Source organism: Danio rerio, chromosome 25, assembly GCF_052040795.2.
Source record: "Danio rerio strain M-AB ecotype USA chromosome 25, GRCz13ab, whole genome shotgun sequence".
NCBI lineage: Eukaryota > Metazoa > Chordata > Actinopteri > Cypriniformes > Danionidae > Danio > Danio rerio.
Window position 1 is genome coordinate 32,835,133 of NC_141045.1, and position 16,726 is coordinate 32,851,858.

The 16,726-nt window shown below is 37.9% G+C and overlaps 2 protein-coding genes and 1 non-coding gene across 18 annotated transcripts in view; all 3 read left to right on the forward strand.

Annotated features, from left to right (window-relative positions):
- Nucleotides 1–150: 150 nt before the first annotated feature.
- Nucleotides 151–13,184, forward strand: pdcd2l (programmed cell death 2-like). 9 transcript variants are annotated; one of them, XM_087310500.1, is made up of 7 exons: nt 151–442; nt 3,727–4,987; nt 5,249–5,669; nt 5,994–7,980; nt 9,983–10,096; nt 12,571–12,728; nt 13,016–13,184. In XM_087310500.1, the coding sequence occupies exons 4-7, from the start codon at nt 7,664–7,666 to the stop codon at nt 13,144–13,146; spliced, it is 720 nt and encodes a 239-aa protein (XP_087166626.1). In that variant the 5' UTR covers nt 151–442; nt 3,727–4,987; nt 5,249–5,669; nt 5,994–7,663; the 3' UTR covers nt 13,147–13,184.
- Nucleotides 746–818, forward strand: trnar-acg (transfer RNA arginine (anticodon ACG)). The gene has a single exon. It is a non-coding gene; the product is annotated as a tRNA-Arg (tRNA).
- A 2,363-nt stretch (nt 13,185–15,547) lies between the features above and the next one.
- banp (BTG3 associated nuclear protein) overlaps nt 15,548–16,726 on the forward strand; it is a 419,239-nt gene continuing 418,060 nt past the window's right edge. For 6 of the 8 annotated variants that reach the window (XR_015525742.1, XR_015525741.1, XR_015525743.1 and 3 more), the window contains 1 exon segment: nt 15,548–15,628. The gene's annotated coding sequence lies outside the window, so the exon portion shown is untranslated. 8 annotated transcript variants of the gene reach the window in all.

The window sequence follows — 16,726 nt, forward strand, 5'->3', positions numbered from 1 at the left end:
GTATACAACTACAGACGTTTAAAACAAAAAGTTTTGTGTTTACATTAACGCTGATTATTATTATTAACACATTTCAATCGACTTACTTCAGAAATGATTCGAAAACATGTTTTAATTTTAATAAATAAAAAGGATTCACTAAAAGGCATTGAGTGTTGACTGAAGTCTCCACGTGTTGAGAGAGCACACGGACTCGACTGATGATTTCTGCTCATAAGCATGGCGACATCAATACACGAGACAGTTCTTATAGGAATATGCGATGGAGCGATTGACAAGAAGAAAAACGCATCCTACTGCACCAACAAAATTGGAGACAGACCGGTAACGTCAAAGGGAATGTCATTTGTTTTAAACCCATGCTCTATGCTAACTAAGGAAAGCTAAACTTCGCTTGACAGCTAACTTAACGTTACGTGGCTATTTGGTGTTACCAAAATCCGTGAGTATACTGAAATATGCTTGACAATTGAGCGAAATTAAATTCATTTGATTGTTTACGTAATTATCAGGGGAAAATACTTAAAAGTAGGCTATCTGTCGCTAGCTAGTTGGCTAACTATGGCTAACTAGTTATATTACGCTCGAGTAATACTAACAACTTGAACTGAAAACATTCTTGAATTGTTTTAAAGCGAGGTGATTTCATATTTCTTGCATAATTATGGTAAATTAGTTTAATATGTATTGTGAAGACGTTTGAACGCTAAGGTCAGTTTTCGTATAAACATTGTAGTCTTCCAACGGGCCAGTGGCGCAATGGATAACGCGTCTGACTACGGATCAGAAGATTCTAGGTTCGACTCCTGGCTGGCTCGATTCTTTTGAACCGCACTTTTGAATCAGAAACAGTTTTTATTGCCAAGTGTGCTTCACACACACAAGGAATTTGTTTTGGGTACTTTATTTAGGTAATCAGATATATAAAGATTATATTACACAGGCTAAAGAAATAGTTTAATAGTAATGTTGGCTGTTAATTTACCAGCATGTAGATAACACAGGTTATTTATAGCCATCAAACAGTTCCTGGTGATGATTCATATTTTCACTATTGAAAACGCTATTGTTTTTAGCTCAATAAACTACTAATATGCTGCTTATTAATAGTTATTAAGGTAAGTTACACAAAAAATATTGTTTTACTTGTTTAAACTACTTAATTAAAATGAGCTGAAACAACACAATTCTTGCGATTTCATTGGAGCAACCTATTTTTTATGTTCGATTCTCATAAATTTGTTAAAAGTGTTAAGTTAACTTAATCGTTTTGTGTTGGGCCAACATAAATGAATTGCGTGGAACCCTGCATTTTTTTTACAGTGTAGTAGTTTGGTTTAGGTATTGGGTAAGATTATTGATGTAGCATAAGGTCATACTTTTTTGAAAATATATTACTTTTTTATTAATAGACAGGTAATATGCCATTAGTTAACAGTGTGAATAGTATTAAAGTGTGAACGATAATGTAATATTTTTATACAATATAGTATTACTTTTTTCCTTTTAAATATAATTTTAACTGAGTTGTGCACAAAGGTTTGCATGCATTACTCTCAAAACGTAATGACCCTGTTCAAATATACTGTATTTTTATTCCTTAACAATGTCTGTTTCCCTCATTAAGGCTGATTTATACTTCTGTGTCGAGTGACCGGCGTAACCCACTGGACCTGCCTACCTAGTCGTGCATTTATTCTTCTGCGTGCTGTTTGTCTTGCTCTACAATAACACTTGCGAAACGCTAGCTGGCAGTAGGTTTTTATGTTCCTCTGTGCTGAGCATTTTTTTTCGAAACGCTACTTTAATGTACAAGTAGCTATAACTCGCTCATTCAGAGGCGGAAGCTGGCGAGTGTGCACCAACTTTAATCGTAAGGTAAACACAAAACAAAAGTTTCCATCTGGAGCTTCTTCACAGGACTCGACACTTGTAAACAATCGCTCCAACGAGTTTGCGCGGCTCACAGTCCAGCCCACACTGGTTATAGCGACCAAGCAGACCAATCACAGAACTTACAGTTTGCATCATTGCATCGTGTAGTTACATTTTATAAGAGATGCGCGTCAGCATCGGCGTCAGTCACAATGAGGGCTATGCGACCACGTGAAGGCTGCGCCGGAGCATATGATTGCGCATGATGCAGAAGTGTAAATCAGCCTTAAGTATCAACATTATTGTACAGCAATATGGTAAGACAGGGGTGGCCAACCCTGTTCCTGGAGAGCCACCTTCCTGCACATTTCAATTGCTACCCATATCAGACACACCTGAACCAATTAATTAGGACCTGAACACCACGTGACAATTACAGGCAGGTGTGTTTGATATGGGTTGCAACTGAAATCTGCAGGAAGGTGGCTCTCCAGGAACAGGGTTAGCCACCCATGTGGTAGGAGGACCTGGGGATATTCTTGATTATAGCAGACAAACACGTTTTGAGCTGCTACTAAGAATCAAAATATTCTGGTTATGACAGCCAATCACATTTCCAGCTGGTACCAACAATCATGTTATTCTTGGTTATGGAAACCTATCATGCTCCCTGTTGCAAACCAATGCTATACGCTAATCAGTGCTCGTGTAATATCCAAGATTCACATAAAATAACACTAAATAATTGCAGATTAGATTAAAATCTGACCAACATTTGCAACGTAAGTCAGTTATATCACGTCACAAATAATACACAAACATAGTGGGCTCTATCATACACCCAGCGCAAGACAAGTTTTGGGCAACTTGTTGCTATTTTCAGACCAGTGCAACAGTAATTTTTACATTTTGTGCCACGTTGTTTAAATAGCAAATCCATTTGCGCCACTTTGCGGACTCATGGGTAAGCCGGTCCATAAAGGAGGTGTGTTAAGGTGTATTGTCGGCATTTTGCTATTTTGACGAACTGAAATAGACCACTATTGACTGTGGTGCCTAGATCATTACAATAGAGCCCAATGACTTTATTCAATAGTTTCATCTCTTCAATGTCAGTATAGTGTTTAGTGTATAGTGTATTACCTCAGAGTTAGCTTTAAACACAAGAAGTTGCAAATGGATATTTGGGGTTTACATAAGCGCACAGTGCTCATGAATGTGCGCCCTAGCCATTGCAAAATATCTGCCAGGTATGCAAACACTTAAGCACAACTAATGGAAGTCCCCATGAACCGGAAGCTGCAATCATTATTTTTTCCATAATGTGACGGAATTCCTAGAGAAATGGAATATTAAATGACACAACAGTGGACGTGGCTTGTTTTTTTTTCTAATGCAAGCCGATTGGATGTAGTCAAGTAGGCACTTTATTCAAAAAGATCAGGGAAAGGGTTTTGGGAGAGTTATTACAACCGACACCTCCGCCTCAAAATTTCTGTTGGTTGTCAAAATTGACAGTTGGAGCTGTGTAATTAAGTATGTTAGCCACGCCCATTTACTAAAATAGACGTAATCTGACAATTTAACTGGGGAAAAAACAGAAAGTGCATTTTCAGACTTTAAATAAAGCTTAGAATGGCAAACATTTCTTTTCTTAATGACATGCACAAATGAATAAAAAACTAGCAATGTGAGCTAACAAAATCATATGGTTAGTTTTGATTTCTTGGGGATCAGAATAAATGTGCTGTTTCTTTTTATGATGAATGGTGATGCATTATTATTTAATAATACAGTCATAAAATGGCACTCTCGCTGTTTTATATGATTTGCTGAATTCTGTCTTCACAGGACCTGCTTCCAATTATCACTCTCCAATATCCCTCATGCAGTTTGTGTCAGAGAGGCCTGTCTCACGTTGTGCAGGTCTACTGCCCTCTTGCGGCATCTCCTTACCACAGAACCATCAATGTCTTTGCCTGCACCAGTCCACAATGCTATGGGAAATCAGAAAGGTAGCATTCTGTTATTTCAGAATACCGTAAGAGATTATTTAACAGTTACGTTTGTTTTGTTTTCACAATTATTTCTAGAAATATTTTCTAGATATTCTGACCAGATTACCGCCCCCAGTATGTTAGTTAGATATAGGTTTAAAATAGTTTCATACAGGACAATGCTAGTCTAGTCTCTCACAGGACATTGTTAGTCTCATACAAGATAATGCTATTCTCTCACAGGACAATGTTAGTGTAGTCTCTCACAGGACATCGCTAGTCTCATACAGGACAATGCTTAGCTGCATCCCAAATCGCATACTTATGCACTATTTTATGCTAGTTTGTAGTATTAATAGTGTAAGTAGTGCGTTTACACTGAAAACTCAAAAAATAATAAGTGCACTTTAATTACCCGAATGATGTACTCATTCAGCTGGTAAAATAAAGTGTGTAATTATGAACACTTCACTCTCTCACCGACCGCAGGTTTTTTGTAGCGGAAGGAGCTATCGGGCGCACATGTTGAATAACTTTTTTTATTTTGGATTAAAAAAGCAAAATTCTCCCACGAAAGTGATTGTAGCGCCTCCCGATGGTAAATGCGGTTATACTCATGACAGGTATAATTTAATATTTTGGTCATTAATTTCACTCATTTAGCAACCGTCAAATTTCAGGGAAACGGTTTTAAATTCCTCTTAGTAAAAAAACAATAGTGTGCCATTTGGGACAACACTACATACATATACTATGCTGTTTAGTGTGTAAGTGCATAAGTACATAGTGCATGAGTGCATAGTGTATAGTGTGCCATTTGAGACGCAGCTCTAGTCTCTCACAGGACATTACTAGTCTAGTCTTTCACTGGATATTGCTAGTCTAGTCTCTCACAGGACATTGCTAGTCTAGTCTCTCACAGGATATTGCTAGTCTAGTCTCTCACAGGACATCGCTTGTCTCATACAGGGCAATGCTAGTCTCTCACAGGACAATGCTTGTCTAGACTCTCATAGGACATCCCTACTCTCATACAGGACAATGCTAGTCTCTAACAGGACATCGATAGTCTCTCACAGGACAATGCTAGTCTAGTCTCTCACAGGACATTGTTAGTCTAGTCTCCCACAGGTCAATGCTAGTCTAGTCTCTCACAGGACAATGCTAGTCTAGTCTCTCACAGGACATTGCTAGTCTAGTCTCTCACAGAACATTGCTAGTCTAGTCTCTCACAGGACATTGCTAGTCTAGTCTCTCACAGGACATTGCTAGTCTAGTCTCTCACAGAACATTGCTAGTCTAGTCTCTCACAGGACATTGCTAGTCTAGTCTCTCACAGGACATTGCTAGTCTAGTCTCTCACAGAACATTGCTAGTCTAGTCTCTCACAGGACATTGTTAGTCTAGTCTCTCACAGGACAATGCTAGTCTAGTCTCTCACAGGACATTGCTAGTCTAGTCTCTCACAGAACATTGCTAGTCTAGTCTCTCACAGGACATTGCTAGTCTAGTCTCTCACAGAACATTGCTAGTCTAGTCTCTCACAGGTCAATGCTAGTCTAGTCTCTCACAGGACATTGCTAGTCTCCCACAGGTCAATGCTAGTCTAGTCTCTCACAGGACATTGCTAGTCTCTCACAGGACAATGCTAGTCTAGTCTCTCACAGGACATTGCTATTCTAGTCTCTAACAGAACATTGCTTGTCTAGTCTCTCACAGGACATTGCTAGTCTCCCACAGGTCAATGCTAGTCTAGTCTCTCACAGGACATTGCTAGTCTCTCACAGGACAATGCTAGTCTAGTCTCTCACAGGACATTGCTATTCTAGTCTCTAACAGAACATTGCTTGTCTAGTCTCTCACAGGACATTGCTAGTCTCCCACAGATCAATGCTAGTCTAGTCTCTCACAGGACATTACTAGTCTCTCACAGGACAATGCTAGTCTAGTCTCTCACAGGACAATGCTAGTCTAGTCTCTCACAGGACATTGCTAGTCTCCCACAGATCAATGCTAGTCTAGTCTCTCACAGGACATTGCTAGTCTAGTCTCTCACAGGACATTGCTTGTCTAGTCTCTCACAGGACATTGCTAGTCTCCCACAGGTCAATGCTAGTCTAGTCTCTCACAGGACATTGCTAGTCTCTCATAGGATAATGCTAGTCTAGTCTCTCAAAGGACATCGCTAGTCTTATACAGGACAATGCAATTCTCTCACAGGACAATGCTAGTCTAGTCTCTCACAGGACATCGTTACTCTCGTACAGGACAATGCTAACGCTATTCTCTCACAGGACAATGCTAATTTCTCACAGGACAATGCTAGTCTCTCACAAGACATTACTAGTCTCTTACAGGACATTACTAATCTCTCACAGGACCATGCTAATGCTATTCTCTTAAATGACAATACTAATTCTAGTCTCTCACAGGACATTTACTCTCACAGGACATTAGTCTCTTATGCCGAGTTCAGACTGCATGATTTTAGCCCCGATTCTGACTCGGCGACAGGTTTTGAGAAATTGGCGACAAATGCCTGAAATCACAGGCAAATCGGTGCTCATGCATGTGAGTTACAATCACACAGTATGAACTATCAAAGACGCGATCTGAGAGAATCACAGATGAGTCGCAGATGCCTGTGAGATATTTGGCGTGCTAAATATCTGGAGCTGTCTGCGATTCAAATCATGCCATGTGAAAGAGTTTTGACTGAAAATAACATCGGCGATCACCTACAGCCAATTAGAGAGCAGGATTCACTAGTGTGTGTGTGTGTGTGTGTGTGTGTGTGTATCTGAAGGCCAGCGGTAGGCTGTGAGAGAAGTGAAAAGTGCTCATTTTCGGTTTATTTGGACTCAAGAAATGGAGGAAAAACTAGTGGAGGTTTGACAGGAGCAAACTGTTTGTGTCTGTTTAACGTTTTATACAGAAAGTTAAAACAGTTAGGTTGAGGAGATATTGCTAATTGCTTTCAAACCCAGGTGAGCAATTATGTACATTTTGCTACCCCACAGGCCCGGATTGGCCAATCGGGAGGACCGTGAGTTCCCAGTGGGCCGGGCTGTTTTTTGGCCGCGAGGGCCGGTGTTTCTAGCTGCTTGCACTCTCAGCAGTCACACTTTTTTTTCCATTTATTTATTTATTTGACCATAGCCTCACTCTTTTTATTCATTATTTTGCCGCAGCTCCGCTCTTCTTATTTATTGTCTCGCAGCCCATGAGCAAAATGCCGCCTGCAGGGTAATGATGATGCAACTATCATTCCGGCCACTCAAGTGTATCAGCGCCATTGTGGTCCAGTGATCAGCATGTTGCGTTACGTCGTAAACTGAGGTTGGCCGGTCTAATGCTTGAAACTCCAGGGCTGAAAAGGAGTCCCACTCCGGTCCTGCTACCCCATTAAAGGCTTTTTTCTTGTTATGTAGTTAGCCTAATAGCAAAAGATATACTACGTGTTTTTGCCTGTGAGACGTAGTTTGGACGAAGTTGTCAGGGATTCTTTCTATTGTAAAGTCATGCGATGTGAAAGCCCCTGTCGCCGATCCATCTTGCAGTGTAAACAAAGCAGCGACAAGACTCTAGCCCAGACAGTCATGCAGTGTGAACACATCTGTGACACGACTACTTTGAAAATCATGCAGTCTGAACTCGGCAAACTGTAGGCAAATTTTCTCTCTAATTTTAATCTCTGCATACCTAGTTGGATTGTCCTGCGCTCTCAGTGTTTGGAGGACGACATCAAAGAAAGACAAGACCACAAAACCACACAGTGTGCAGAACCTACAATGTCCCGGACAGACTGGTGCGAGGAAGCTGATGATTGGGGGATGGACGATGAGGTGGCCATCAGTGCTGTAGAAAAACCAATTGACAGTGTTGGTGAAGGAAATGATGTCAGCAGCAAGCTTCAGGAGCTCTGCATTGACGGTGGTGTGGATCATCAGAGTGCTCCTCAATCAGACAATGTGCCTGTTTTCAAGCCGTTCTACATAAGTGTCATGGAGGAAACAGACTTGGATGGATTTCAAGATATGGATCATGAAAATGAACTGCTTAGAGAATACGAGGAAAGGGAGAGAGTGAGTGTGGAACAGATTCAAAGGTGAGTTTAGATTTTTCTGAGGGTGCTTTCAAACCTAGATCTTTGTTTTGGAACCTGGCATTTGTTATTATTATTATTATTATTATTATTATTATTATTATCAAATCAAAGTTATCTATTCTAATTTAAACTGATTTTAACTTAACACACCTAAATGTGGGCAAATAAGTGCTGATTATCCGTGGCTAAAATTATCATTTAATTGATAAAATTATTATTGGCTAAAATTACCATCTGATATATTTCCATATTTTAGTCTTATTGTATTTCTCATTCCTTTCCCTTCGGCTTAGTCCCTTTATTCATCAGGGGTCGCCACAGCAAAAAAAATGACTACCCTATCCAGCATATGCTTTACACAGTGGATGCCCTTTCAGCTGCAACCCAGTACCGAGAAACAACCATACACACTCAGACACACTCATACTCTACGGCCAATTTAGTTTATCCAATTTACCTATAGCTCATGTCTTTGGACTCAGGGGGAAAACAGAGCACCCGGAGGAAACCTACGCCAATATGGGGAGAACATGCAAACTCCACACAGAAATACCAACTGACTCAGTCGGGACTCGAACCATCATAAACATTTATGAGAAATGTTTTTACGTTCCTGTACAATTGAAATGAGTCACTGACTACGTTTATATAGACATCAGTAATCAAATGTTTTGCCTTAAAGTCCCCAAGAAATCAAAACTAATCCAAAAAAGTTTGGAAATCTGAAAATGCACTTCCAGTTTTTTTAGGTAAATTGTCAGATTAAGCATATTTTAGGAATTGGGCGTGGCTAACATATTTAACCACGCCCCTCCAACTGTCAGTTTTTCAACAAACAGAAATGGTTAGCAGGAGGTGTCTGTTAGTTTTAACCAAACCCTTTTCTCAATCTTTCTGAATGAAATGCCTACTTTTCTACATCCAATCAGCTCGCAGTAGAAAAAAAAATTAGCCACGCCCACTCTTTGCTCATTTAAAATTCCAATTCTCTGAAAAAATAACGGTCGCAGTTTCCATTCATGTGGAATTTAATCTGAATAAGACAATAATATGATTAAGAAGTTTACATGATTTGCTTTTCGAATGTTACTTTCATGATTCCCTTTTACATATTATAGCACATAATACGATTAACATCATTGCATCATCACACTATTCACATTTTCTTCTGAGTTTCATGTAATTTTGGGTGTTTCATTTTTAATTTGTCGAATTTAATTGCAGTTTAGCACTTACACTTTCATTCAAGAACATTTCATGCATGCCCCCCGTGACAAATGAGATATTGGATGCGAGTATGAACTACAGGAAGAGGATGTCGTTTGTAAAAAAAACAAACAAAAAAAAACTCTTCAGTGGTACTTCACTGTCTCGGCTATGTGTGTAAACACTACTCTGTCGCAAAATGTGGCGAAAATCCTACACGACGGTAATAGTTTGATTGCAGTGTTTACTATCTGTATTGCACCTCAATAATTTGACTAAAATAAGCATACTCCACATGTCTTCATTTGATTTCTATTTAGTTAAATTATGACTGTAGTCGGAGATGGTGGACTACTAATCAGAGTATTGTCTTATCGGATTATTGGTATCCATGTAAACATACTCACTGATTTTTATATATGTGGGTGCCACTATTCAAAGCTGAAGTGTGTCTTTTTTGTTTGTAACGCGATTGCCTTATTAGGATCCTCATAAATCAATGACGTATTACAGCTGTGAGAAAAATGCTGGAAATAAACTGTGGAAACTTTTTTTTTTACCATTTTGGTTCATTTAGAAACTTTGCCATGTTAAAGATTACCATACTAAAAATAAAAACAAATTTAATCCCTGTTTTGGAAGAAAATTAATCTACAGGTTTGACAGCACCCTCAGGGTTTCTTTAATGTCAGGAATCTTTAAAATAAAAGAAAAGAAGAAGATCAATTCTGCACTATATGATAAAATTATATATACTACATTCTCTTAAACATACATTTTACTTATTTACTTATAGTTGTGAAAGTGGTGAAGCTCGGGAGGAATATGAGAAAGGCACAGCCAAACATGGAGATGACACGTTCACCGGTTTCATGAAGAAAATCTCTCTTTGCCCTGAACAAGTGTTACGGTGATTGATTACATTTGCATTTGTCTTGCTTGCTATGTTGTTCAAAGAAGCTCCAGACTGACGATAATTCTGTAGACATTCACACAAACCAGCCACACCAAAGGTCTCAAACTCAATTCCTGGAGAGCCGCAGCTCTGCACAGTTTTGCTCCAACTTTATTCAAATACACCTTATCCAACTAATCAAGGTGTTTAAGGCTGCATTTGCACTTCATGGTTCAAGGGACTCAATTAGATTTTTTTAACTCATGTGGCACAGATCGGATATGGCCTAAGTGCATGTAAGCAGGAAAAAATCACATGGATTCCGATTTACTCAAATCAGATTCAGGCATTGTTCTTATGTGGAAATTTATCCGATATGAATCGGATCCGCGTCTGCAGTGTAGGCAGGTAGATCGGATTTTCACTTGTCAATCCGAGTCGCGCGTCATTAAAACCATAGCGAATGACTTCAATTCTGACACTTTCATCAGAGCAGACTTCAGCAGAGTCCCAAATCTTAAATCTCATACACAAGGACGAAATACACTTTCATATTGCCATATAGCACACATATTTATGCATTTTAACGAGAGAGAGCAAGAGCGTAACATCCGCCACTAATAAAACTGTTGCATACATCCCATGCATAAATCACGCCATGGACATTACATAAAGATGCCTACTGGTTTAAAAAGTACTAGATTAAAAGAAAATGGCCAAATGAGAACATTTCTGCCATAAATTATAGTAAAAGAGCAACTGATCAAAAAGAATAAAAAAAATTAAACCCCATGAACAATAAATAAATACAGGAAATAGAGAAAAGAGCGCGCTCTTATTATTAGCTGTTAGTCAGGGTTGTTGCTAGAGCTGATACGTTTGCGGCCGGAAGTTAACGCGAATTACTTCTATTATTTATTAAATTTCTCATTTGTTGTATTTTATTAACGTCTACCCCCACCCCAACCCTAAACCCAACCATCACAGTTATGTAAAAACTGTAGTTGTACCGAGTATTAGTTATGTTATCTATTAAATTACCCAATAAAATGTATTTTTAACGCCAACTCCAACCCCAGCCCTAAACCCAACCCTCACAGTACTGTAAAAATATTAATTATTGTTATACAGTGTCAAAAAAAATGCTGCTTTATTAATGTGCATATTGCACTTTCGGCCGGCCGCATATCTGATCTAGACTTTACAGTTAGTCAGTGCCTAATCTTTTCTTCCTGGTCAGTGCGCTTTTGCTGTGTGCTGTGTAAATGCAGATGATCGGATACGAGTCACTTTTAAAAGATGATGTAAGCAGGTCTGCAAAAAAATCATACAGTCACAAAATGGGAATTGACCATCAAGATCTGCATTGTAAATGCAGCTTAAGTGTGTTTGATTAGGGTTGGAGCAAAACTGTGCACAGCTGCGACCCTCAAGGAATTGAGTTTGAAACCTATGAGCTACACTATCCAATAAACAAAAAAAAATTACCTTTGCATGTTAGCAACTTGCTTATGGCTTAGATTGCCATCCTAATAGGTTATCAAAACATGCAAGGAATGCGCTAAAGCATGTTAGCTTCTAGAAAATGTTTTTGCTCCGCAATAAAGTGCTCACCGTTTTCATATATAGTATGTTTTTTTTTCAGAATTCATCTTATTATTATGTGTGGTAGCTTATACAACAGCAATGAGTATGGCGGAAGACTGATGTGCAAGTAAATCGCATTAGCATTTTAGCTTAACTTGCTAAAACATGCAAGCAGGCTATTTATATATCCTAGTAATGTGTTAAAACCTGTTAGCATTGTGCTAGAACATGCTAAGTATGTGCTAAAACATTATAAATTAGATAGGATACTAAAATGCATATATGTATCTATTTGTCAGTCTATCTGTCTGGCTATTTAGTTTATTTAATTAATTTATTTTAACCGCTAATATAGTGTTAAACATACTTATGACTATCTTATCAGGAATTCTCAAACCAACATAACGTTTATCTTAATAAAGTTTATTTAGTTTGACCTTATTTGTAATTACAAAAAGATTCATTTTAAACTAAAAGTATATATTTTCTATGCGTTTTTGTCCGAATTTGTCTCATTAGCATGCTAGCATGTTCAACAGCAGGAAAAAACACGATGTGAGCTGTGTTGTCTGATTCAAATCCAAATGATTCCTTCAAAGATTCATAACTGATTCTTTTTGTTAGTGTATTGTTCAAGGTGTTCAATACTGACTCCATTCCCAAACCCAAAATCAGTTTTTCCGTTATGGCCAATCCAAAATGAAATGGAACCTACTGTAGACTTAAAAATAAAGGCTGTAATATTTTTTATTTAGAACGTAGTGTCCATGCAGAGCATATTTAAAGTGAGTTCTGTGTGAATATCACAGTGTCTTCTGGTTTGCAAAAAGTTGAGATTCTTTATATCTAGTATTTTAATATTTACTCAGTTTTAATCAAATGTGATACGTCTTGCCTTACAGATACAGTTGGAACGGATCACCTCTATTTATAATGAAGCCACCTTGTAATGCTAGTCAAATGGTGCCGTCCTGCAGTCACTGTGGAAGTCTGAGAGTGTTTGAATTTCAGCTCATGCCTGCATTGGTCAGTTTGCTAGGTAGTGCAGACACAAATTCAGGTAAGGAATGTTTCAAATATTCTTAATACAAGCCATTATCATACTTTTTAGGATATTTTTTTCTTATAAAATGTGAGAGGAGCTTGAACCTAAAAGTTAATATTAACAAATTTGTGTTAGGAGCCATGAAATGCAGTGAAATGTAAAGTCAGGGAGTGATTATGTCAAAATAAGTAACCATCTGATATAAAACTAATCAGTCAGTTTGCATTTTACAACAATGAATGGCTAAATATACATTAATGCTCTTGTTTATCACATAAAATCACCTTTTTTATTATTTTCAGAGATTTCACTGGAGTTTGGAACAGTTCTGGTGTATACTTGCAGAAACAGTTGTTGGAAATCTGGATCAATGGTTCCAGTGGAGGAATTTCTTTTTGTTCAGCCTGACCCAGACCAAAAGTATTTCAAATGACATGATTATTTATCATCAATAAAGGTAGTTTATCAATAGAGTGCATTTGTGCCCACTTTTTCAGCAGCTTTGGTCTTGAAAGTATTATTCTCATAAAGATTTAAATCATGGGTGCGTCGGTTTCCCCCACAAGTCCGAAGACATGTGCTATAGGTGAATTGGGTAAGCTAAATTGTTCGTAGTGCATGGTGAATAAGTGTGTATGGATGATTCCCAGTGATGAGTTGCAGCTAGAAGGGCATCCACTACGTAAAACATATGCTGGATAAGTTGGTCGTTCATTCCGCTGTGGCGCCTCCTGATTAATAAAGGGACTAAGCTGAAAAGAAAAGGAATGAGCTTTAAATCACAGTGGAAAGCACAGTTTGACTCCATAATTTTAAGTGAATAAGGTGTCTTTAAACACTTTAAGAAGCCTAAAATACAAGTATGGAGGCAATCCCTCATGCATGACTGCCACCTAAACAGAAACCAAACTTTCTGGAGACAATAGTGTGACTTGCACTCTCAGACACATGCACTAAATGGAGCTGGTGATGTTGGGTTTAGTGGCCGGGTTTGGTGAACACATTAAAAGCATGCATGTGCACTCAGTCTGCGGCTAGACCCTTCCCAGCAAGCATTTTTTGTTTTGAAAAGATGTCTAATAGATGTGAAATAGATGTCTAAACATAGTCATCTTGGCTAAAAAAGGCTAAATTTGGGCTGTCGGTGAAAATTTAATAGATGACCCAGAATAGGCCAAAACTAGACTAGTCATCAAATGAACAGATATCAATGACTACACACACAAAGTCTGTCTAATCTATTTGACGACTATAGTTTTGGGTTATATTTTGATGTCTATTAGATTTTCACTGACAGCCTAAGTTTAGCCTTATTTTAGCCAAGCTGTTTATGTTTAGATGTCTATTAGACATCTATTAAACACAAAATTGTTTGCTGAGTTTTCTCTGGAGATCCTCTCAGCACATCAATCTGTTTCCACAGCTCTCAACCACCTTTGTTATTGTACAATGATCAAAATGAAGAGCACAAAGAAAGAGAACATCCTTCATCCATTTTAAATGTAATCACCACTGTTACTAGGCCCTCATAGGACATTAGCATTTGTCAGAATGTGTTTATTCTGTAGGCATACACAAACCGGCTACACTATCTGATTTACACATAAATGACCTTTGTATGTTAGCAATTAGCTAAACTTGATTTTGGCTTATAGCCTAATGCCATCCTAATATGTTACGAAAACATGAATATGCTATAACATGTTAGCAACTAGATCATGTTAGCAAGACTTTGATCTACAACCTGCTGTTAAGATCGCTTCAGTTCAGTCGCAAACTAAGTTCTTCAAAATAAGTAGAAACTGACATTTAAACTAAGATATTCCACCAGGTATATGTTTTTCTCTATGGCGAAGCAGTGGCGCAGTATAGTGTTTCTGTGTGGAGTTTGCATGTTCTCCCTGCGTTCACGTGGATTTCCTCTGGGTGCTCCGGCTTCCCCCACAGTCCAAAGACATGCGGTACAGGTGAATTGGGTAGGCTAAATTGTCCATAGTGTATGAGTGTGTGTGTGGATGTTTCCCAGAGATGGGTTGCGGCTGGAAGGGCATCCGCTGCGTAAAAACTTGCTGGATAAGTTGGTTGTTTATTCCGCTGTGGCGACCCCAGATCAATAAAGAGACTAAGCCAACAAGAAAATGATTTTTTCTCCACACGCTTTTGTGTAAACCTGATCTTAACTTTGCAAATTATCTAGCCTATAACATGAAAATTTATGTCATTTTGAAGTGTGATCTCCGAATGTGGGAAGACAGTTCGAGACTAAGATTACTAACTGTGAGGTTTCTGAAATTGTTCCCCAATTTTAATTAGTGTTTTATCTCCACAGAACACACACACACACAAACACACACACACACACACACACACACACACACACACACACACACACACACACACACACACACACACACACACACACACACACACACACACACATACACACACACACACACACACACACACTAATAGCCACATCCTATAGAGATAAACTTTATTGACTAACCTAAAATATATAGTTTTACATATTTTATAGTTTTATAACCTACATTTTAAGTGATGTGAGACATATTTGATGCATACTTCAACGTCTTTGAATACAAGCTCTTAATAGACAAATGAATTCGTGAAATGCACAAAGTTATGGACAAGTTATTAATATGCAACTTTTGGTCGAATGTTTACATGATAATACTCGAATACGCGTTCAAATGTAGAAAACCTTTAGATTTTAGCATCAGTAAACTCAATTTGGTTTAGTCGTCCTGAAAGCTGCAGTTCTGAACACTGCCGCCTCCCGTGCGCATGCGCAGTCAGAGCGGCGAACGGCACTCAATGCTCCGGCTTTTCTCTCGCGAGGAAGGACGCCATTATCGGAATACTCACAAACAACACGAGAATTCATCATTCACACGGTAATATAAACCATTCTGACATGCGACACCTCCTGCTCTCCTCGCGCTTCAAAATATGGCGCTTTGCATTAAAGAAATGCGCATTATCTCGCTGTTTTCGACTCAATTGTGTCCTGCGTGCCATGAAGGGCACAAACGAGGCCTAGATGCATTTCACTCTTGTGTTTTTGAGCTGTTGGTTAGCAGGCGCGAGCTAACAGGCTACATGAGCAGGTTAGCTGTACTGTGCTAACTAGTGTAAACCACTGGGTTTATCAATGGCACTATTTAAGGAGCTGCGACTTTTTAAAGAGAGTTTTGTGATGTCCGAAACAAAAAAAAGTGTTGTTTTTTGTTCTAAAATGAAATGGTTAACTGGAGTTAAGCTAAATTTGGCTTGTAACCTAGTTATAATCTTAGCTGCTGTAACGTTAGTATCATATTTGCAGGGAGAATATTTTTGTATTGTGCAATATTACGTATAAGTAAAGACGAGCTTTATGAGTTATATTAACGACATTTTTCACCACCACCAGTTTTTTTTTACTGTTTTATAATATTATCTATTTCCTTTGTCTTTTGTAAATATTATGAAAATATAAAAATTGAGTCATCATTTACTCGCCCTTCACGTGTGCGTTAGTATATAATAGTTTATATATATATATATATATATATATATATATATATATATATATATATATATATATATATATATATATAAATATATATATATATATATATATATGTATATATATATATATAAACCTTTTTTAAATGTTTTGTGTGAGCAAGTATTTTACAGTGCTTTAAAAATACTCAAAAATGTATTTGTCATGGTTTTCAAACTATTATTTGATTTAACGTTACCAAAGTCACACAAGTGGGAATTTCACATCCATAACGACACTTTTTCCTCTTAAATGCAAAAATACTGTCAATATTTTTTGTTCTATAGTAAGCCAGATCTTATCCTTTGAATAGCATTATTTCTTTTGACTTGTGCAGTTTAATTCACAGAATTTTTACAAAGTATACTGTAAACATACTTTTTTTGGTCACATCCATAACGCATGTTTATTTTCCTCTTTTAAAGTGTTCTCTGTACTTTAAATGAGG